This window comes from Panthera uncia, assembly GCF_023721935.1.
Source record: "Panthera uncia isolate 11264 chromosome B3 unlocalized genomic scaffold, Puncia_PCG_1.0 HiC_scaffold_1, whole genome shotgun sequence".
Lineage (NCBI taxonomy): Eukaryota > Metazoa > Chordata > Mammalia > Carnivora > Felidae > Panthera > Panthera uncia.
Genome location: NW_026057582.1, coordinates 63681747 through 63706258, shown reverse-complemented (window position 1 = coordinate 63706258; position 24512 = coordinate 63681747). Strand labels below are relative to the sequence as shown.

Sequence of the window (24512 nt, the reverse complement as noted above, 5' to 3'; positions counted from 1 at the left end):
TTTGGTGTTGAGTTGTATAAATTCTTTACATATTTTGGATATTAATCCCTTATTGGATATATCATTGCAAAACTCTTACCCCATTTACTAAAGATGGCTATTTTCTTGCTCACTCAGTGTGATAATTCCATTTTTTCCCTAAAAATAATAACCTTGTCATTACTAAAGAACTCTGTGTTCCCCAAATAAAGTTGAGAGTATTTATATAAATAGGAACTCAACAATTGCAGGTAATCTTTTGAATGATCTTAGCATTCTACAAACACTCCCATCTAGCCACGTGCATTCTTGTTCCAGATATTGATTTGCAAGGAGGTAGTACTAATCAGAAAGTTTAGACCTAATCTAAACACAGGATTATAACAACATTTTCAGCTCTGCACTTTAGCATCAAGAAGCAGCCCCTTTCACCAAAACTTTATGGACGTGTTGGGAAATGTTTATTAAAAACTATTAATTAGCTCCAGTTAATTAGGTCAGGGGAGACTTAAAACTATAGAAAAAGAGAAGGAATGAGCAGGGAGAGAGAAGAGGAGAAGAAGGGACGGGAGCAAAAGAAAGGAGAGAGGAGTGGAGACCAAGAGAAGGAAGTGATTAGAAGACGAAAGAGAAGAAAAAAGGCAAAAGAGAAACAGTGGTCAAGAAAGACAGAGAAAAAGGGGGATTGAAAAGACCACAGATGCAGGGACTTCTCTAAAACAGAGGTGGCTGTAATGGGCATGGTTGAAGCTGTGTGACTCAGGCTGGGGTTTCACAAAGGCTTGGGAAATAAGAATGGGGTGCCTGGGTGGCTCAGTCAGTTAGGTGACCAACTTGGGCTCAGGTCATGATCTCAGTTCATGGGTTCACGCTCTGTGTCGGGCTCTGTGTTGGCAGCTGAGATCCTGGAGCCTGCTTCGGATTCTGTGTCTCCCTCTCTCTCTTCCCCTCCCCCTATCACACTCTGTGTCTGTCTCTCAAAAATAAAATAAATAAACATTTAAAAAAATTTAAAAAAATAAGTGGACCACATTGGGTGTTCGTGTCCTTTTTTTTTCTCTCTGTGAACCTCATGGGAATAAGTCTGGTCAGAAAGTCAGTGTGATAGCTCAGAGCTTGGATTCTGGAACAGAACTACTTAATATCTATTTAGTGGCTTTGTGACCTTGAATAAATTGTATAACTCCTCTATGCTTCAGCCTCTTTGTACAATAGGGAAATTCATAAAGACTCAATGACTACATAAGTTATTAGAAGAATAGCTGGTAGACAGTCATCATCCAAATGTTAAGGATTGTTGTTTATAATACAAAATATGAAAAGCCTATAAAGCATTCAGCTATCATAATCCTAAATTGTGAAGTGTGAATATCTAAGGTGTGAATCCTCTTAGGGATTTATAGGCAGATAAAGATGACCTGATTTGCTCAGTCAGTGCCTCTGGGGAATTGGGGTGCTTGATGCAAGATCTCCTTTAGAGTAAGTAAGCAAAGCTTTGGGGCAGCCAGACTCTGTGGGAAAATCCCTACCTTCACTCCTGTGGAAGTGTTCACAGTTGTGCAAGTGCAAATGCATGAGCTTGTCTATATTTCAGTTTTCTCCTCTATAAAATAGAGGGTGTGGGAATCTTATAGCGTAGTGTCATTGTTAGAATTGAATACATTCCTGGCACATAATAAGTGCTCAATTAATATTAACCTGTTATTAGTTCCAGTCTATTTCCAAGTCTTTTATTCATTCGTATTTTTATTAGGCTTTAATGATATGCATTTCAATCTTGTTTTGCCCTTAAATATGTTGATTACTTCTTTTTATAAAGCAATAGGCAGCAACCGAACTCAAACTCTGGATTTGTTGGAGGAAATTCTTTCACATTATGAGAATCAGGAATCTTTCTGGGCTCTTCCTTTCCCAGTTGAAATTATTGTCAACAGTATTGTCAACAGTCATTCAGCTCCATTTATCCCTTCTGCATGATAGAATAGAACTTCCCACCTGGTCAATTTTAGATAATACCATTCCATGCCTTTTTTTTTTTTTTTTTTTTTTTTTTTTTTTTTTTTTTTTTTTTTTTGCTCTCTTTCCAACTGACAGCCTTTTACTTTATTCTGGGATAATTTTATCAGGAATATTTTTATATTCTAAAGACATTCCATTCAACCTTTAGAAAAGAAGCTTAAATATTTCATAAAACATTTCAGTGTTTGAGTTTTCTTGTGGCATCAGAGTTAAAACTGCCTTAAACCATTTCATTTTCTCTTCAATCTTTTTTCTAAAAGCACACACCATATCCTCCCTTCTGTCAATTACTTACTCTGTGTTGGATTTTGTGGGTAGGAACATTGGTAAATGTGTGAGGTAGTAGAATCTAAAACATCTCTTTTAACTCCTTGGCATTTTATCTTGAGCCTCTGGATCTTGGGTAGCACATTAAGTATACGGATTACCTTTCCTCCCCCTGCCCCTGCCAAAAAAAAGGAAGGAAAGGTAAATTGGAAAGTAAAGGTGAATTGCATTGAGTACTATTGTGTAAAACTCTGAATTAGGCATTTCATATAGGAACTATGTATATATGAATTAACCGGAAATGGAAGGCTAAATATAGACATTGGTAGATGTACGTATAAAATCTCAATGCATACTTTTGCTTCTAAATGGAGTTCTAAGTCTTCCAGTTATCAGAGCCTAAATAAAGCTTCCTTGTGGGTAGGGTAAGAGGATTGCAATTACTCGTTGGTAGCCATCGCTAATGTAAAGATTGGCTCCAAAGCCTGTGGCCTGTTTTAAAAAATTAAGCCAGATTATTCTTAAACTCTTGGCTATTTATGGAGAAATGTGATCCCCTTCAGACCTACTGGTGGAATAAGGAGATAGGGGAATCCATACTAACTTACAGGTTTAGAGGTTTCCCCTTCCACATTGTCTCATCTGATGATCTGAGACAGAAGTCACGCCCTCCTCTGCATGCCCAGAGCCTCGGTGCTCCCTCTCCTCTCACCTCATGGCTGTGGGGGGACTTTTCTGATCCATCTCCCCTGTGGCCTAGCACCGTGCTGCACACTTAGTGAATAATCAAAGCTTTTTGAGTGAATTAGATAAAAGATCAAATTAGAACTTGTTAATTAGGAATGGTTTTTAAAAATCATTTATCAAGCCCTAGTTTTACATCAGGCCTTAAAATATATACATTTTTTTTGAAATCCTCATGTAAACCCAAGATGGAAACTGCTGTCCCTATCTTACAGATGAGGAAGTTGAGATTCAGCGACATTAGGTAGCTCATTTGGTTTATGATGGTGGTAAGAGGTGGATGGAGCCTGGAATCAAATTCAGTTTTGTCTGGTTGTAGCAACTGTTCTCTTAATAATATCCATACTGGTTCATGATGGGGGTGGTTTTTCTTCTCTTTTAATATAACCTCTTCTACCCTCATGATTAATCCTCATTTAAATGTTTTTCAACTTCCAATTTCTGCCAGGGACTTAGATAAATTGTTAGATCAGTTGGCCTCTCACGATTTCCTGTGGTGCCAGTGAGGCTCTCTGGATTCAGGTTCTGAATCCACTATCTTCTGGCCATATGGCACTGGACAGGTCTCACCTCTCAGGGCCTCAGTCTTCTCACCTGTAAAACAGTTCACAATACTACCTACCTCACAAGGTCTTTATGAAACTCAAACGATCTAATGGATATAAAATACTTTTAAAAGGTCTTGGCACACAGTGAGGGCAGTTTGAAGGTTACATACTGTTTCAGCTAGCATCATTCAGATGAGATCATTCAGTGAATCTTTGAATCTTGGAATACTAAGAAAAAGGTAAATACTTTTTAATAAATGTTTACAAGATTCAACAATAGAGACTGAACAATTTTTTCATAAATATAGTGAAAATAGTTTACTTTTGTGATGCTCTTCAGATCCCTATCTGAACGCAGCTAATTTGATCTAGACGAGGTCAGACATCATGCTTGATTTCTTTGTCCACTGAGAAATGAGAATCTTTCTGGCGACACACACACACACACACACACACACACAATAAAACAACAAACAACAAAAATAAATTAGCAGTTGAAGTCCTTGGCTGAACTCCTGAGAACCAAGGGCCTTCTTCTCATGATTAAAGTATATCAGATTCATCTATAATTGAGGCAGTGATAAAATGGGCTAATTGCAGCATGTAACTGCCTGCATGTTTGGTTGAAATTTTCCATGAGTTACAAGTGAAATTTACAGTGATTTTTGCTTGCAAACAAACAGACAAAAGGTGTGTGTTCCTTGTTAAGCATCTAGCCTCATCAAAGACCTCCCTCCTTTCAGAAAAATTAACAGAAAATAGTGAATGTGAAGGTGGAAGCACTGGAAGTTTAGAGAATTTTGCCTCAGTGCCAAGACTGTGAGGCTGGGAAGAATTGTTGCTTCCCTTTCATCTGGGTCCCGTGACATGTCTCTGAGAGTACTATTGTTAGAGGTCAGTGTGGTGGGGCGAGAGAAATAGACTTCGGAGTGAAATGTGGGGTCAGGTCCCAACTCTGCCATTGGAAGTCACTCACCTTCTTTGACCCTCAGTTTCCTCATCTGTAAAATGACCAGAATCAGGACCACTCCACAGATGTGTAACAACACAGCATCTCCTGTCGTATATGCCCCCCTTTCCCCTTTTAGAGAAATAGGTTTCAATATCAATTTGGTCTAAAAATTATGTAATTCTATAAAGAAAAATTACCTGCTAGGCTTACAACACCATAAGGCGGAGACTATGTCTTGTTTTATACTGTATTGCTATCTTCTGGTCCCATACCTGGCACCCAGGAAGGCTCTCCCTTTTTATTCCTGCTCCACATGACAGGCTTGCTGGAGGGCAACAGTAATCACCTCCACAGGTTTTATTTAACCAAACTAGTTTGTGGTAGAGAGAAACAGGTAGGGACATAAAACAAATAATGGGCATTCTTTAAAAACATTTTTTTAATGTTTATTTTTGAGAGAGAGAGAGAGAATGTGAGTGGGGAAGGGAGGGAGAGAGAGGGAGACACAGAATCCGAAGCAGGCTCCAGGTTCTGAGCTGTCAGCACAGAGCCCAATGTGGGGCTTAAAGCCATGAACTGTGAAATCATGACCTGAGCCAAAGTTGGATGCTCAACTGACTGAGCCATCCAGGTGCCCCAATAATGGGCATTCTTAATCTGTCATGAGGGTGTAGCTATGTGCAAGACTTGAGTGTAAATTTTCCTTGTGAATATGATCTTCAAATCTGAAAGTGTACATTTGCACACACTTTTTGCTGCTTAGTCTTTAAAAAGATTGATGCTTTAGAAAGTTTAAAAGTAAGATTTTTAAGAAGCACTTCATTAAGGAACTTTTAAAATGCAAATGATTTGGAAGTGTGAAATGTACTTTTCAACTGATGGTAACAAGTCTAACTGCTTTCTGTTTCCTCTCACAGTGGATGGCCAGGGTTTCTTCTGGGTGTTGAATCCTGGCTTGACTCTAGTGAAGAGTATACAGACTCTCAAAACATGTGTCAGATATGAATATGCCAAGGGACTTATACAAAAGGATATAATCAAGGGGGGTGGCCTGGGAGGATTGGTGCCTGTGGACTGAGTCACACTCAGTGCTCTCCTGGAGAGCTTGGCAGGAGTCAGAGAAGCGTAATGGAAATGGACAATAAGGAAACTCGTGGTAGAAAAAGGAGAGAGACAAAGCAGATAAGATACATCAACAGGAGTTTGAACAATGAAGGCTGAAATGTGGCCTTTCAGAAGTTTGTAATTCAGCCTGTAGCAATGAGTTGAATGTGCGTAAGATGTGCTTTTATATAGTGCGATGGCAGCATTGGATTGTGTCACGAAGAAAATCTGGTTTTATAGTCATCTTGGACTCTCAGAATAAGTAAGTATGAACTCAAAATATTAGAGAAACAAACAGAGGTGGGTCACATAATAAGAATAAGAACAAATTTGGATACAGACAGAATTCTGATACAGGCAGAATATATTTCACAGAACCATCCAGGAGAGTGTTTCAACTCTTTATTGGTGGTAAAATTTTTTTAACTATTAAAATTAGTTGAATTGAGTAGGCAAGTGTTTACTCATGCTTTAAGTTCTGCTGAAATTTGTGCCTCACTGATGTTTATCTTTTTATTCTCAACAATGTCCAGAGGTGTGCTTTATACAGCGTAGGCACTTAATAAATATTAGTTAAAAAAAGTGAATGAGTGCCCAGTATTTGTTATACTAGGATTTGATCCTCATGATAAAATAAATAAAATTTTGTATTTTCCCCTGTGGTTTTTTATGTAACCTCATTTTCCTTTATTCACACCACAAGGACTCTACAGAGCTTCTGAAAATTAGCATCAGATATTCCCTGCATACATCCAAATGTGAATTCTCCTGCACATTGCATGCCTGGTTTGATATACTGAGTGGCACTTAGCTGGTCTTTCTAAGAAGAGCATATCATGATATGGGGATAGTACACAGTATACTGTCCATTACACAGTACACTGGAAAAGCACACACATAAAGAGGCTGGGAGAGGTGGACAAACAGCAAGTGACAAAGGTATCAAGGATTGGATGGATTTCACTTTCATCTGCCTTTATGATTTCTGTTTATGTTTTTGTGGCTACACATACTAGCAGGAGGGGAGGTGGAAAGCTAAGAGCTCCCTAAGAGGAAGAAGTGTTTAGCATTTTATTATAAGATTGCGGGGATTCTCTGGATTTCTGTTGCGATGGATGGAACTTTTAAGCACTGGCAAGAAAAGAGTTGAGAAAATGTGCAACAAATGAAAATTGGTGAGGTAGGGATATAATTCAGAGGAAACCCAGAAAGAAGCCTTGAAAAGGACCTGTTTCATCTGTATCAGACAGCCTTGGTTTTGTTCTCTGGCTAGGCTATGCAGAAAGATCATCCAGAAAGTTTCACCTGGGTCCCATGAGTTTGCCTAATCTGCACCTTATGGATTTCAGCTAACTCTGTAATCATGGTTCTGTTAGGAAATCTGTCACACATTGTTCAATACTCTTTGGCTATGACCAACCTTTTGTGATGAAGTACCCATGCAATCACATATACACATATTTTGTTTGCTTGTCTTTTGGAGGAAGAGAAGATAATGAATAGTATATAACTGGTCATATTTCAAATAACATCTTTTACTATTTGTCTTCTTGGATTTAATCAGTTCTTTCCAAAATAATTTCCTTCCTGACTTAATGTTCTCCCCAGACCAATTTGCAGATAAAACAACTCAAGTCCAAATTCAATAGTAAGTACTATTTAATGATATAAAGTACTATTTCATCTCACAATTATCAACCATCTAGACTCTGGTATTCTGATGAGGCTCTGTAGATGTTTCAGTAAGTCCACTTGGTCAACAAAGAATATCTTAATTTTTCATAGAATTTAATTATGAGAGCATGAAGAATTAGGACATCAGTTCTAACACACTCTACCATTGTTTCTGCTCACAGATTTACTGTACATATCTGTAGGGATCTATGGTAATCATCAAGTCTGATAAGAATTTCTTATGTATTCCGAGTCGTAGGCAGTCTACCAGAAAGAGGGATTTGGGGAGTGATGTTTAAAACAGGTGGGAGGCTCGACTGAAAACAGGGAGCCTAAAGTAACATCTGTGTTAAAAGGCTTGAGTATTTGGAAGGAAATGAAAAACAAAGCAACTCTCAAATTTATGGAAATGTAGAAAAAGAGAAAGAGCAGACAAACTGATACCCTCAATCTATGAGAAAGGGCAAAAAGAATTACTTGGCATGGATTCCTACCATTGGGTGGATCATCAGAAAAATGCATTTGGTAGGGGAGTGCAGTATTTGACATTCGTGAAACTATCCCTGTTGGACACATTTTCACCTCACCTGGAAGAAACACTTCTGAGTGATGACCAGAGGAAGTCTCAGTGAGGTCATTAATTTGGGGTTGGAGGCCAGGACATGAGGCATGTTAAACAACCTTCTGGTTCCCAGCTCGGTCCATTGCAAATGCATAGGCCTTAGCTTCTAATTAAGATGACTCTAATATGATATTTTTTATTGGCTGTACCAAAACAACTTGATTAGGGTAGGTTTTCAAAAGGATGAGTGTGATTATCGTTTGACCTTTGCACAATAGGGATAATATAGGGAAAGCTTTGGGTAGCTTTTCGAAACATGGGATAGATACACTACCATGTGGGATGATTGGCTGAGCTCTGCACAGGCTGATAGCAGTACCAGAGTATCGTGGGACAATCTGATGGACTCCAGGTGTACCGACTGGTACAACAGTCTTCTCTATCAACCTTTGACAGACAGAAATGTGTTTCTGAGTGTTACTTGTCTGTCTTCCTCTTTACCATCCTTCTCAGTCCCATTTTCTCATTTCCTAACAATCATTTTGAGGCCAATCAACTGCTAGAATTAAGGGGTTATAAATCTTAAACTATCATTCAGGAGAAACTTTAATAACAAAGCCTAGCTTTGGGGCATCTCGGTGGCTCAGTCAGTTAAGCCTCCTACTTCAGCCTAGGTCATGATCTCTCTGGTCCCAAGTTCGAGCCCCGTGCCAGGCTCTGTGCTGACCGCCTAGAGCCTGGAGCCTGTTTCTGATTCTGTCTCTCTCTCTCTCTCTCTCTCTCCTTCTGCTCTTCCCCCACTCACACTCTGTTTCTTTCTCTCAAAAATAAACATTGAAAAAGAAAAAAACAAAGCCTAGCTTCTGAGAAGCATGATAAAGAAAATGAATTTTCACCTATTCTTAATTTAGTCTCAGGATATCCTAAGTGAAGCATTAAAAATATTAACCAAAATTAATCAAAAGGCAAATCTGAAGAACGGGTTAAGTTTAATAAGAGAAATAGCACTCCCAGCCATTTCGGTGAGTACAAATGTAGAAGCCGGTCCTTGCTCCTTTCGACCTCCAGGTGGTGCTGTTTACCTAGACACAGAAAACAGGCGCCCAGCCCCATTTCTTTCCCCTAGGTTAGTAGCTGGGCTTTCATTTTTTCAAAATAGTTTCCGTTTCTACAGATGTGTTCTTTTAAATGGTCAATAAATTTTTATAACCACTATTTGAAAAATTGCGAGATTACTGTGATTTGTGCTTCCTAGCCAAGAATATTTCTTTATGTGCAGGACACACCCAGTCAGGTGTTTATGTTTTTGTTCACTGATCCCACCTCCTCTACCCTTCCTTGCTTCTTAGAACCCATGCTCAAGCACAGACAGTTGGGCTGTCAGTAGAACTCATCCAAATCCCTTTAAACACTTATGTGATTTAAAAATAGATATGTAGTTCAGTTAAGGCAACTCAACTCCATAGGCTTCTGAGTAAAGAACACCATCTTTACAGGAATGCTTTTATCCCCCAAATCCAGTGAGTGTTCCTAGCAGGCCTGACCTGATTTTTTGCTTTGGGGGCACTTGTCAGACACCAGAAATGTTTTGATGATTTGAAGACATCTTTACGAAGACATCTGACAATCCAATCCAAATTCCTCAGAAAAAAATGTTCCTAGGGAAAAACTGAGAGGGAGTCATGCACAATTTCTTTCCATTTTGATAGATTTCAGTGCTGGGAATCGTGGAAATTCCATTTACAGTGTGGAACCAGAATGGGAGTCCAGTGGTATCAATTTTTACCATTGATGACGTTTGGGATTTTTTAAATTGCCTAAAGAAATGACCAACTAACATGCTTTTCTTGTCCTTTTCTTCCCCCTTCCCTTTTTTTGTGTCAAGGGGTTTGTAAACAAGCTGGATGAATTCATTCAATGGTTAAATGAAGCCATGGAAACCACTGAGAATTGGACACCCCCTAAAGCAGAGATGGATGGCCTTAAACTGTACCTGGAGACACACTTGGTAGGCAAAACTGAGTTGCTTTTGCTGTTAGTAACGGGAGGATTTTAATGCACTGCTTATTTGTTTATGGGGAGTATCATTTTTATTTATCACAAGACATTATATGCTAATGAAACCAAGTTTTAATGGGGCAAACTACAGAAGCTGAAAATTTACAGGCATTTCAATATATTATGAAATCTAAATCCTCCATATTTCAAGCTATTTTTTTCAAAACTTTTTCCAGGAAGGTGAGTAATTAACTTAAAAATACCTTAGAAAATATACTAGACCTTTGTTCTCTAAAGCTATGATTGAAGGCTTTCCTCTTCTTAAAAAATAAATAAATGAAAGAGATAATTTTGATGACCATTCTAAGCTTTCTAGAATTCTTGTAAAATTAATGAACCTCTCATTATCAAGAGGGTCTACATTATCTGTTCTACACTGGGTTATTTTAATAAAATATTTAAAACGATGATCTCCATCATTTTTGCTGCTATGTGGGTTTTTCAGCATATAATTAATACAACTGTCATTACACCCGTCCCTGTGCACAGGGAAAACCATGGAGGGGAAGTGGAAAATACTTGGATGAATATGCTTCTGAATATGTTAGAAGCAAGAATTATAGACTGGGGGACATTTGATGAACCTCATGAGGTTTTTACTGAATGCTTCAAATGGCCGATATCAATTATGAAGGGGTGGAAACCAAGTAGTGGAGTGTGATAAAGCATGAAGAAAAAGCACGTTGTCATAGGAAATGAAAATTCAAGCTTTAAGGATCTCATCTTTATTCCTTTCACTGATAGTATAAAATTGACAAAGGCAATGAACACGAATCCTTGGGTACCCAACTGTGGGGTTGATTTTCTGCCCCTCTTACACACTCAGAATTTGGATTGAATAAACATTGTGTGGGAGTCCTACCTTTGCGTGAGTTCACAGGGTTCCAGAACGTTCCCTGTGATGTTAAATGAGAGAATGACAAAGAGGGAGGTGAGAGGGGGAAAGAGGGGAAAGAGAAAGAGGATGTTTTAGTCTTTTGGTGTTTGTGTTTTGCAGTATGTTTTATGTCATTGCAAGTAAAACAGACTCAAAATCCTATTGCTGCATGAAAATAGCTTTGTGGATGATAAAAGACACAAAACTATGTTTAAGAGGATGAGTGTATTGTTTCCATTTTTAGAGACCTGGGTTGATTGTGTGTAAAAATGCCAGTGACCCCAACCACCTCTCTTGTACATGGGTTTTTAAATATTGCCCTTGGTACTCAATTCCCTGTTGAGTAGAGCCTTGATTTTTTTTTTTTAAAGAGGGCATTTCATAATAGCAAGATAAAGATATTCAGTGCTTTATAATGTAAATTGTATTAATTAGAATGTCAACTTTTCACTGGCATTGTTCTGACAGAAATTCTAATCTGTGTTTAAACAGGAGTATATGAACTTTATTTCACATTAAGTGTGCTGTCTTAATTTCTCTTGATTTAATATTTTATGGAAAACACACATTTAGTTTTTGAGGTCCCAGAGGGCATGGGGACATACAAAGTGCTTTAACTCTAGGCTATTTATTGAAAGCCAGGCTAGAAGAGTATGAACCAGGGTCTCCCCCTCTCTTCAGGAATTGAGCAACATGGCCTCTTTGTAACCAATGCACTCTCATCATTCTCAAGTCCCCATTACAGAGTTCCTTCCTTAGCATCCCTTTGTTGGCCTCAGCCTCATTCTAGCCCTAAACTATCTGCTAGAACTTTCTGTAAGAATGGAATATTCAAGGTTGCACTGTCCAACATGGGAGCCACTCACCACATGTATCTGCTGACCGCTTGAAATGTGACTAGAGCAACTGAAGAAATGAATTTTTAATTCTAATTCACTTGATTTAAATGTAAATTGCCACATGTAGCTTGTGACTACTGTATTGTAGCCTTAATAAGTTGCAAAACTCTTAGCAGCTGACCATAATGAATTGCACGTATGTGTACCTGCCTCATAGTGACAGTCTCATCCAAAACATGAGCCCCATCATCCTCTTTACACTCTACATTAGATCCACAGCAAGGAGTCCTCCTTAAAATGTTTAGCTCTTAAAGAATAATTTTTTTGTTGCCTAATGATCAACACTTTCTTGAAATGAGTTTTCTCTACTATCATGTCTAATTATATTGGTTGGGATAGAGATAACATAGGAACATCTTCTTTATCTCTGCTTTGCAAATAGTGAGGGGCTGTGTTCTCCAGCTCTGCTCTGTGAGTCTTAAGTCATAGTCACAATTTTGACTTGCGAAATTATGAGCAATCCTGGCCAACAGTTACTGATGACTTAGTGTGCATGGATCACCAGTGATACTTAAGGACACTTACTGAGTCACCGCTGTGCTGTGTGCAGTGTCTGTTACTCTAGATACAGCCTGTTGTTTAAATGTCTTTCAAACAAACCCTGAGTTACTCTGTGTCCCTGAGGACAATGTCTACATTGTCCTCCTGATCGATACTGTCATTTATATTTTTTATTGTATTTCCTTACTGTGGTGCTGAGTTAATATTAAGTTATTCTTTTCAAAAGAAGGCAAAAAATATATACAAGTAAGAAAGTATACAAGTAAGCCCGGAGATTTATATCCTTGAATTCAGCTTGTGTAAGTCATTAGTATTCCTTAATGAGTGGGCCCGTGGTATTTGCAAGATTATCCAGGATGTAGAGATAGCGATACAGGTTTCTTTAAACACCTTTATAGATTCTATAATTTAACATTAAATCAGCAGATGTGCAAGCTCTTGAGTCCAGTGTCTTCCCCGGTTTAATCATGTGTTAGAATAGTTGGCACCCTGCAATGATCATTGTAAAGAAAAACAAACATAAAAACAATAACAAAAGTTGTACATTTATATTTTGATGTTTAATTCAATTATTTTCCATGACGGTAACCAAGGGTTTTTACCAACACAAATCAATTAAAGCTTCACAATACCTTTATGAGAGATATGAAAGAGCTTTATTTTAACTGTAAGAAATACTGTGAAATTGCGATGATACATCAATGATTTTCCATGATAATTAATCATCTGCTTGCAACCTGGCTGCTCCTTTCAAAAATACAATTCCTGTCTTCCTTGAAAATGACATTCTCAGGAAAATGTCATTCTGGAAAGGTATTCTGCGAGTAGTGAACATCCCTCTTCTTTGAAAATCACTTTCAAAACAGTATTGTATACATATGTTTTTGGACAGATTCCCTTCTTCTTCACCTCTGTCAACTTTTTTTTTAAAGAACTTTATTGGAGTATAATTGACATGTAATAAATTGTATGTATTTAAAATACATATGCCTACAAGTTTCAACAAACTGACAAATGTATGCACCCATAAAACTATCCTCACAACCGAGATACTGAACATATCCATCACCTCCAAAAGCTTCCTCCTGACCCTTTGTAATTCCTTCCTCCTTTCCCTCCTGGCCTTTCCCTAACCCCTAAGCAATCACTGATATGCTTTCTGTTATTATGAAGATTATTTTGCACTTTCTAGAATTTCACATAAAAGAAGTCAAACAATGTGTGTCCTCTCTCTTTTTATTCTCGTCTCCCCTCTCTCTCCCTCTCCTTCTCTCCCTCTCTCTCTCTCCTTCTCTCTCTCTCTCTCTCTCTCTCCCCCCCCCTCCCACTCCCATTCATCTGGTTATTTTTTCACCCAGCATACTTTGGTTTCTTTCACCCAGCATACTTATTTGGATGTTACATATTTCAACTGTTTATTCATTTTGATTGCTGAGCAATATTCCATTATAGAGATTTATCACATAAATCTTCATCGACAGATTTTGGACCTTTAGGCTGTTTCTCTTATCACCTCTTTTTAATGGCTTAAGAAACAGAAGTTACCAAAAGCTACATTTGACTGGATGGATCATAAATAGAAGAATCATAAATAGTTCTGGGCAGACTATTTAGATTTTTTCCTTTAAGATAATTTATAATATCTTAGCGTGCTTAAGAGTAAAGCAGCAGAGAAGGACAGCAACTTCTCCCTCTAGAGATTTCATTTCATGTCCGTTTGCTTCTGAAAACATAATTCTGATCTCCCAAGTGGTTTTTATGTATGCCTAATTCACCAAATGGGCACCATATCATATGAAACCAATTGTAGGAAAACAGGCCAATAGATTTTTCAGTATACAGCCAATCAGATATCTAGTTGGAGAAAGCAAAGTCTAGCTGACCCCAGATAGCTGTGTAAGAGTTAGGACAAAGAACTAAGCACAGAGCCTGTATTAAACTTGGGAGATAAATTTGCATAGGTGGTACCATGTCATGTTGGGCAAACATTAGCCAACCACATAGAAATAGCATTAGAGAAACAATATTCTTCATTCAGCTTGATGGATGAGAAAACATGGGGGAAATGGTGGTGATGAGTTCATGTATATCAAGCACCTGTGAGTGCCAGGAAGTTATGTAGGTACCAGGAATACATGATGAATGAGTTTGGCTTCTTCCTCCCAGGGTTTTGCAATCTGAGGGACATGACCATAGATAAAATGTAGTCATCTATAGAGCCATAAATGATAAATGTAATATAATTTTTTAAAGTTTATTTATTTTGAGAGAGAGAGAGAGTGTGTGTATGTGCACATGGGCAATAGTGGGAGGGGCAGGGAGAGACAATTCCAAGCAGGCTCTGTGCTGTCAGCATAGCACAGAGCCTGATGCAGGGCTTGATCTCACAAACCATGAGATCATGACCTGAGCCGAGATCAAGAGTCACACGCTTAATTAACTAAGCCACACAAACACTCTGATAAATGTAATATAATTTTGATCAGTCAACTTCTTGCAGGAGACACAAAGTACTCTTAGGAGCACAGAGAGAAGTTTTATTGGTCCTTCCTGAGAGTAACGAAGGCTCAAAGAAGTAATTGGATGTAGACCTCACAGGACATACATGATTTGCTGGATAGAGAGGGGAGGAGAAGAGATGGAAGGAAATTTTATTGGCAAGTAAGGAAGGTGTGGTGAACCACGTCATGTGGCTGAGAACCAGGTTGAGGTTGATGGTCAGATGGTGAAGGAGACTGAGTGTCTTTTTATTGGATTGAATATTTCTTTGGGAGCAAAGGGACTAAGTGACAGTTTGATTTTATTTTAAAACAGGAGAATGACATGAATCAAATGTAAATTCCATTAGGTTAGGGTCAGTTTGACATAGATTAACTGGATGAGGTCCATGGCTTAGAGAGAAAATATCTATGGGGATAATAGAAAATGTATTTGAGTATAATATTTGAAAGATAAGCTAGTGCAGACAACATTATCAATTTCTTTAATGTGATTTTTTTTACTTACTAATATATGAATATAACACAAAATTCTAAAGGTAAATAAAAGAAGCTAGTAAAAAAGTAGAAAGTCAAAAGTAAGCCTCCTACCTCTGTTCACCCAGTTACCAATTCTCTTGCTCTGAGGCAACCAGTGTTACTTGTTTCTTTATAGTCTTTCAGAGTTAGTCATGGTATCTGAAAACAAATGCATATGTGTACTTAACTATGGTCCCTTGGTTTATGCTAACAATAATTCAAAATCAATAAATGTAGAACTACTTTATGCTTTTGAATGGCTGCATAATGTTCCATTTATGAATATGCCATAATTCATTTAGCCAGTTCTTTATTGATGAAAACATAGGTTGTTTGCAGTCTTTTTAAAAATTTTAAACAGTGCTTCAGTGCATATCCTTGGATATTCATCATCTTGTATTGTTTTAAGTATATCCTTAGAATAAATATCTTACATATGAAATTTCTGGGTCAAAGTTTTGCACATTTAAAATTTTTATGTCTTGCCAAATTGTCCTTGATAGAGATTGTACCAATTTATACTCAGCAAGGCATGAGAACGCCCTATCTGCACATCCTTGATATTGAAGTATGTTATCACATTGCTTGATCTTTGTTCCTTTGATAGTTACAAATGGCAACTCATTGTAGTTTAGTTTGTATTTCTTGTATTATAAGTGGAGTTGAGTACCTCTTCATATTTTTAGGAGTCATTTGTGTTTCTTTTCTGAAAACTGTTCATATTCTTAGCCTATTTTTTCTGTTGGGTCATTGGTTTTTTGCTTCAAGATTTATGGGACCTTTGTATATATTAAGGAAATGAGTCCCTGGTCTGTGATGTGAATAGAAAGTGTGTTAAAAATATACTGTTTTTGGAATTCTGTTCCAGAAGAACCCGGATATCTCAACAGTTTGAGGAATCCAGGCTTTGGCAGACCTCAAAGCCAGGCTGATAAGCATGCAACAGGTCTCTCTACCCATGGCAAAAGCATGTTCAGATTCCAGTCCTGGAAAGACCAGTGTATTCCAGGGAGCTTGCTTACCTAGGCATGGGTGGAACAAACCTAAGATCAGGGAAGCTTTTGTAGAATGCATGGAGTAAGTCATGTACAAGCCATGAGAAACCTGGAGAGGATGTGAGTTAAGGTCAGGTGGGACTTAGGTAAGAACAGAGGAGAGGGGATAGATTAATGAGAAGGGGAAGGATCAGAGTTCTCTTTTTGATGCTGTCTCTTGAATAGTTAGAAACTTCATTGCCAATGTCTATTTCATTTTTCCCTAGTCTCCCCTAATATCCTCAAGAACACCACAGCAAGGCCTGATACCCCACAGCTGACAGAAATCTGACCAAGACTTGAATGTATTGCAGAGTGTAGAAATTGGCAGGAAGCTTCTCTGTGTGGAGTGGGACTGAATCTCTATGCTTCTGGGGGTGTGTGAAACCAGAGAATGTGAACATTACGAGAAGTTTTTACATGGGAAAGAGGGGGCAGATGTTACAAGAACTCATTGACCATCAGGGGCATGTGCTGAAGGTGGACTTTCATGCAACTGCTGATATTATTGCACTCTAGTTGGAGAAAAACATTATATTCACTGGAGAAAATTCAAGCCATATAAAAGAGCATAAAAATAAAAGTAAAAAGTCTTACCCTCCCTTAGATAACCCACATAAACAGTTTGTTCTATATCCTTCTGGACCTCTTTATGTAACAGTGCATACATTTTAAGAATTTTTAAAATTCATATTATACATACTGTTGAATGACTTGCTTTTTGTGCCTAAAGATATCGCAGTCATCCTTCTGTCAGTACATGAAGATCTACTACACATTTTCATTTTAGCAGCTCCTTAATATTTTATTGTGTGGATGTGCCACAATTTATTTAATCATTCCCATCATGATGGCCATTTAAGTTGCCTCCTTATTTATGCTTTTACAAATAATACTGCAATGAACATTCAGTTTTTTGTTTTTTGTTTTTTTTAATTAGTTGGAAGTCTTCTTGTTGGCCCCTTAGTGTCTGTCTACAGCAGCAGCTCAGGCCACCCATGTGATGAGAGTCTTCCATACTCTTGGGGAAGCTTTTGCCATAGGTCTGGAAAAGTGGTAGGGTCCATGTTGATGTGTATACAGAGGTTGAGTTTGTGTTTATAGGGGTAGCTTTTAAAGCCCACCTTCTAGAACTTAGTTGTTTATTTTAGGATTGGTACCTGCAATTTGAGGTGGCTACCACAAGGTGGCACAAAAACACCAAATCCTGCAAACAATGCTACTATCTTGGTACCTTTGAAAGGTTTGAAATTATTTCCTTACTGTGCCATTACCCTATTTATAAAGACAGACTGGATTAAACTGCTAATGTTCCTGGCTAACAAAATCTCCACACAGATACTTCCATGCATGTATCATCTATATTTAAAACTTCATGTTACATTGTTTTATTAAATAGTTTTCATTTGTTTCATTTAAATAAAACAATATACTTCTCACAGAGCTTTTAGCCATACAAGAAAATTTCTCAAAATACATTCAGCTGTTTTTCTTTTGTTTGCTCTCCTGTCTCTATGTCTGCTCCATTTTTCACTGCTTGAAGTTAAGGGATGATGGGCTTTCCTTTTTCCCACTTCCTGGTGCCCACTGCTCCCTGGCTACCTTTCTCTGCTGAGATGAGAGGCAGTCCTGGCCCAAGAAAGCAGAGCTTCACAAGACCAGCAACTGCCACTGTACAGCAGCGGCTGTATTGCTCAGCTAATGGGAGATAGTCGGTTAGACTTCAAAAGCCCAAGCTGTGTGAGTTTGGCCGCCACTTCCCTGAGCCTTGCTGAGCAGAGCTGGTGGCCTCATAGGAGCTTTGAAGTTCCATTTGCTTGTTCCCCTTGATTCCCATCAGTTTAAGGTAACTAGCTGAGAGTTTAGTAGGGAGCAGCGTTACTTCTCTTTGGGGGATTTAAAATACTCAGCTCCCAGCCTTGAGTTGCTTCATTTGGTGGCTTGGGAATGGAAAAGTCTGTCGCGAATTTGTAAGGATGCAGGCATTTTTAATTAGATGTGTGGGGACAGGAGGCTCATTTTGGACATGTAAAAAGTCCTGGACCACATTCCTTTGCTCGTGTAACTAATTCTGTACCTCTAGGAGACATATAGCATTGTCTTCCATTTTCAGGTTAGGAGTCCCAAATTGCTCACAGCACCTGGGAATGTACTTTTTTTTTTTTTATATGAAATTTATTGTCAAATTGGTTTCCATACAACACCCAGTGCTCATCCCAAAAGGTGCCCTCCTCAATACCCATCACCCACGCTCCCCTCCCTCCCACCCCCCATCAACCCTCAGTTTGTTCTCAGTTTTTAACAGTCTCTTATGCTTTGGCTCTCTCCCACTCTAACCTCTTTTTTTTTTTCCTTCCCCTCCCCCATGGGTTTCTGTTAAGTTTCTCAGGACCCACATAAGAGTGAAACCATATGGTATCTGTCTTTCTCTGTATGGCTTATTTCACTTAGCATCACACTCTCCAGTTCCATCCACGTTGCTACAAAAGGCCATATTTCATTCTTTCTCATTGCCACGTAGTATTCCATTGTGTATATAAACCACAATTTCTTTATCCATTCATCAGTTGATGGACATTTAGGCTCTTTCCATAATTTGGCTATTGTTGAGAGTGCTGCTATAAACATTGGGGTACAAGTGCCCCTATGCATCAGTACTCCTGTATCCCTTGGATAAATTCCTAGCAGTGCTATTGCTGGGTCATAGGGTAGGTCTATTTTTAATTTTCTGAGGAACCTCCACACTGGGAATGTACTTTTAACTGAACTCGGTTTAAGCACTTGAGCCATGATACCCAACACTTCTCATCATTTTGGAAATTGTTGGTGGCAAAACATTTTACTAATTTATTATTTTGTTTATTGCTCTTTTTAGGATGTAATGACTGTTTTTAATTAGAATGCCAGGGAAACACCACATTTGTTAAACACTTCCTGTTTAGGGCAGTGATATACTAAGGGCTGAAGAGAAATTTTGTAGACTGGCTTTGCACTATGAGGGTTCAAACACAGGCTGCTGGACACTGGACAAAAGCCAGCGCATGTCCTAACTCAGCTAAGTCAAGGTGCTGTCACCTACCACGTCTCTTCCTGGGGAGACACATGTGCACATTCTATTTACCTACTGCATGACATGGAATTTTGGACCCTTGAAGCAGTTTATCCAATATAAGGGATATTAAGGTAAGAACTTCAGGCCTGAAATAGATCTGCCGTATCTACTGAGGATTGTTGTGAAGACCAGATAAACATGTTGTATGTGAGGATACTTGGTTCATTTCGGGGGAATCGTGAGCATTTTCATTGGAGACATGAGAAGAATATGTGGCAGGAGAAGTTGGATTTCTTCCCGTCCACCCAGACTGTCACCTACTTGAGGGGACAGCTTGCATGTCTCTTTGCTGTCTCCTCTGACACCCAGCCTGTGCAGAATAGGTACTAAAAATATCTGCTGGAGGAATGAATGAGCATTTGTAAGAGCAGTGTTACAACCATTACAGGCAGCAAATTATAACTAATATTGTAAGTCAGCAAACAATAACTGAGAATGTCTGCAAGTTAAATTATTTCCTCTACTATTTCCAAACCAAAATGGATTCTGGTCACAGAGTTTTCTGGGTATTGTCTGGTATATTTGTGACAAGAGAAAGGCCTATAGAGGGAAAAAAATTGGAATGCTTTCTTCTGTTTTCAGGACATAATTCATTTCCTTTGGCAGAAAACACAAGGAAAATAAAAATGTTAACTCAGATATTAGAAAGATTTGAAAAAATTCCACAGGTTAATGTTACTGTTTCAAAATACAAAGAATAAATGACTAGACAGGATGTTAATGATTTGACATTACAAAATTTATTAAATTTATTTTTAAAGCAGTTTGGTTCTCCCTCTCAAACGCACGAAGCATGTGGGAGTTGGAATAGATCTGCCCCAGGCTGCCAAACAAATTTTTAATGGAACTGGAGTCCTTCAGGGATTGTCCTAAATCCACATAATATTCTTAAGTCTTGGTGTTTGCACTGGGACCTGTATATTAGCAGATGTACATGTGAATAATATACTTACATCCATCCATCACCTTGGTGACTCCACATCTGTAGGGGCTGCTGCACATCAATTATTCCACTGCAGGGGGTTGAGGGATATTTGGGCCAGCATTGACCTCTTTTTCAATCAGAGCCTCAGAGCACTGTATTCTGGAAGTCAAATGGTCCCTTTAGACAGAACCTCTGTTTGAGAATCTGTTTGGCCTAATGTGGCCATGCTAGGAAGTCAATGTGATCACCTGTGCCAGGTGTGAAGGTGGCAACCGGAAGAGCAAATGAAAATTTGCTCGCTAAGAGGTACTGTCAACATTTAGGATCTCTCCCATGTATCTAATTCTCGCATAAGATATTAGCAAGTCTATCAGAAAAGAATGTCAACCTTAGTAAAACACATTTACCTTCCACACACACAGAAAATGCAACTGTTTGTTTGAAAGAAATTGTGATTTGTTTGAAGAGCTAAATTCACTTTCAAATGCTTGGAAATGTTTTTATTATCTGAGGTTTTAGGAAGGAAGTCTTCTCAGGAAGAATGAGGATTTTTGTCTTTATATCTTAGTGCTTCTTCTTTTTTTAAGGAAAACAAAATTTTTATAATGCTTATATTTTTTATCATAAACTTGGCATTTTTTCCCTCAAGACTACATGGGGCTTTTACATTTTTTAAGCTTCTGATATTATACCTGGAGGTGTGTTGCATGTTGTCATAACTGATAAATCAGTTGCAAATGTAGCCACTTCGTTTTGTTGGGGAGATATACAATTGTGGTGGTTGCTGACCATTTATTTAATTATATGGTAAGTACCATATGATGAGAGGGTAAAGTTGAATTGATGATTTAGGCTATCTCAGCCAGGGTACAGTTTACATGGTAATTAGACTGGGATCATCTAAGTGTAATTGGCAAGTAATTTTGTAAGTGAAGGAACATGACAGCTCATTTACATGGTGTTCGCTGAGTAAAATTTGGGGACATTTATTAACCACTTTCAAGTGAAGAGTGACTATACCAGTATCTCCCAAAGTGCCATACACAGTTTGAAAGCTACATGGAAGGTTTTTGGTACAAATCTTTATTTGTTCTGCGAACATTCGTTAGGTGTGTCCTGTGTACCAGGCACTGTCCTAGGCACTGTGGATTCAAAAATGAGTGAGAAGGAACTCAAGGAACTCATGTATGGGAAGCAAATGCATTGCCAATAATTACCCAACATTGTAGTAAGTAGAGTCTTGAGGTCTGCACAGGTACCTCGGGTGCTGAGGAGAATGTGGAAGCCCAGAGGACAGAAGAAAGTCAGGGAAAACTCGCTAAAGAGATTCACACCGGAGATAAATCTTAAAGGGTGAACAGGGCTTAACCAGGGGAAGGGGAGGACTGTCCCTGCCAGTCTTCGTCAGAAGTAGCAGCAAGACCAGAGTCTCAGAGGAGCAAGATGGCTGGTGTAAGCTGGAAACTTCAAGCAGTTCAGGCACATTTCAAGGCAGACATTAGACCTGAGAAGCAGACTTGGCTAGGATTCTAGAAGACCCTATAGGTCATGATAGAGAAAGGACCTTATCCTGCAACACTGGGAAACCATTAGAAGATTTTGAGAGAAGGAGCATCTTTTTCAGAGTTGTTTTCGGGGCAGGCCATTATGTGTAAGAAGATGTTTTATTGAGCTATTACCATATGCCAGGCTCTATTCTAGTGGTAACAAGGCATTTATTTTCCACAGTAACCTCATGAAGTAGGCACTAACATTTCTCCCTTTTTACAGTTGAAGAAGCTGTGTACCCAGAGGTTGCCCAGAGTCACACAGTGGGTGATGGAGGAGCTGAGATTTGAACCCAGGCTGTCCATTTCCAGAGTTTGTGCTGTCACCAGCACCTACATTATGGCCTCCTTGACACAATTGCTGGCAACTGACTGTTTATAAGATGCACATCTTCCATCCCTCATTAGACTGTGAGCTCTGTGCGGCCAGGGGCTATATTCACCTAATTTACAGCCACATCCTGCATGCTTAGGACAATGTCTGCACCTTGACAGGCATGTGACAAATAAGGAATAACTGTAGTTTTGAGGGACCATGACAAAAGATTGTTGAAGTCATCCTAGCAAGGAGTGATATGAAGGCCTGAATCTAAGGCAGTGTTAGTCAATATGGAAGAATTGAGGTTGGGGAAATAAATTGGCAGGACTCGGTGAGTGATTGGACGTGTGGATTTTGTTGGCATATTCTCATGATGTTTCTGATTTCCAACTCCTACACTGGAGAGATGACTTGGCAAAAGAATCTGAAGCAGAGGAAAGCTCGTGCTGCTTTTCACAGAGCTCTTAAATTCCTGAGAAGAAATGTTGCGGACTCAGGATGAGAAGTTAGAAGAGACTTCCCTGGAGATAGTTAAAAATAGAATGAACACATCTGCCCAGGATGGTTGAGGGACAGAGCTGCTCTAGGGTAGATGAATGGTTAGATGGCCTTTGGGATTCTTCCCCCTTTGAAAATTTTCTAGTTTAGAATAAATAAAAAGTCTCCCCAGCCACCTATCCTTAGCTGCCTGGCTGAAAGATAAAATCAAAGTGTCCAAGGACTGGAAAATATTGAGTCCAAATGCCTGGACTGTAGAGAAGGAAACAGAAGCCCAGAAGGGTTAGATGATTCACCCAAGAGCGCACACTTGAGGCAAAAGGAAGCCCCAAATCATTGGCCTCTCAGCCTGTGCACCCTCTTCCCAAATCTCAGGTAGCAGCACCGATCTTTTGGTGCCTGGTGTGGGCAGGCCTGTGCTGGGTGGTGACACTAAAGCAAAGAGAACGTGGTTGGTGTCTGCACTCAAAGAGTTGATAGAGCCTCAACAGTAAGTGCTACTTGTCACCTAAAGATGGCACGAAGTACCATTTACTACACAGCACATTTGGAAAATAGAGAAAATGAACTTAAAAGTCGTAATGATTTCTCTTTAGTTCCACTTATTTCTGGGCACTGCTTCAGTGCTTTACAATCATTATCTCTAATTCTTACAATAACCTAGAAGTTAGTGTTATTTTCATTTTATGTTTTGTAAAGCTAAAGCACTGAGAACTCATTCCATAAGATTAGACTCTGTTACCTGCAAGTTCTACCCTGCGCAAATGATGTTAACATTTTGTTGTGTTTCCCTACAGTCTTCTGTTCCTGTGCACTGGGACTATTCATTTACAAGCTATACTGTTACCATAGATATAGTTTTGAATCTTCTTTTTTGGCTTGCAATATGTTCTGTTCTGTGTACTTTTCACGTTATTTCATAGTCTTCATTTGAATGGCTGTATAATATCAAGTTTTTAGGAAGTTTTTTTTTTTTTAGGATTTTTTTTTAAGTTTATTTATTTATTTTTGAGAGTGAGAAAGCCTGAGCTGGAGAAGGACAGTGAGAGAGAGAATCCCAAGCAGGGCTCTGTGCTGTCAGCACAGAGCTCAACTTGGGGCTTGATCTCACAACCCGTGAGATCATGACCTGAGCTGAAATCAAGAGTAGGACACCTTAACTGACTAAGCTACCCAGGCGCCCCTAAGGTGGTTCTTTTTTCTTTTCTTTTCTTTTAATGTTTATTTATTTTTGAGAGAGAGAGAGAGAGAGAGAGAGAGAAAGAGAGAGAGACAGAGCACGACTGGGGGAGGGTCAGAGAGAGAGGGAGACCCAGAATCCAAAGCAGGCTCCCGGCGCTGAGCTGTCAGCACAGAGCACGATGCCAGGCTCAAACCCACAATCTGTGAGATCATGACCTGAGCCGAAGTCGGACGCTTAACTGACTGAGCCACCCAGATGCCCCTTAGGAGGTTCTTAAACAAAGAAGTGTTTACTCATAAAAATCTTTCAGTTCTTGGCACATGTGGCATTTGGAAAGTATATTTTATATTTTGAGGACCAGATGATCATCCTCTTTCGATGGCACTGGGCAAAGGAGAAGAGGAGCTCCCAGGCTCGGCACAGGGGATAGTGGCTTTCTTCCTCAGCAGGAGCCTCTGTGGGAACGCAGCATGGTGGTAGGCATAGCTCAGAGTGGAGCCTGGGCAAAGATGGCCTGAGGCAGGTAGCAGGTGACTTTTTAAGCCTCTGCTTTTTCTGACTGAACACACATTCTTCCTCCTGCCCTTGTAAAAAAGCAAGTTTTCATTTTCTTAGGGTAGTAAAAATCTTTTGTGTGAAGAAAAAGTGTCATCAAGTGCCTTATTCATCAGCATATATACCATCTCTTTAAAA

The 24512-nt window shown here is 39.0% G+C and overlaps 1 protein-coding gene across 2 annotated transcripts in view; it reads left to right on the top strand.

Annotated features, from left to right (window-relative positions):
• AKAP6 (A-kinase anchoring protein 6) overlaps positions 1–24512 on the top strand; it is a 492411-nt gene that overhangs the window by 233164 nt on the left and 234735 nt on the right. For both annotated transcript variants that reach the window (XM_049612916.1, XM_049612917.1), the window contains one exon: positions 9735–9857. In XM_049612916.1, coding sequence (XP_049468873.1) covers positions 9735–9857 — 123 coding nt within the window. The remainder of the gene's footprint in view (positions 1–9734; positions 9858–24512) is intronic.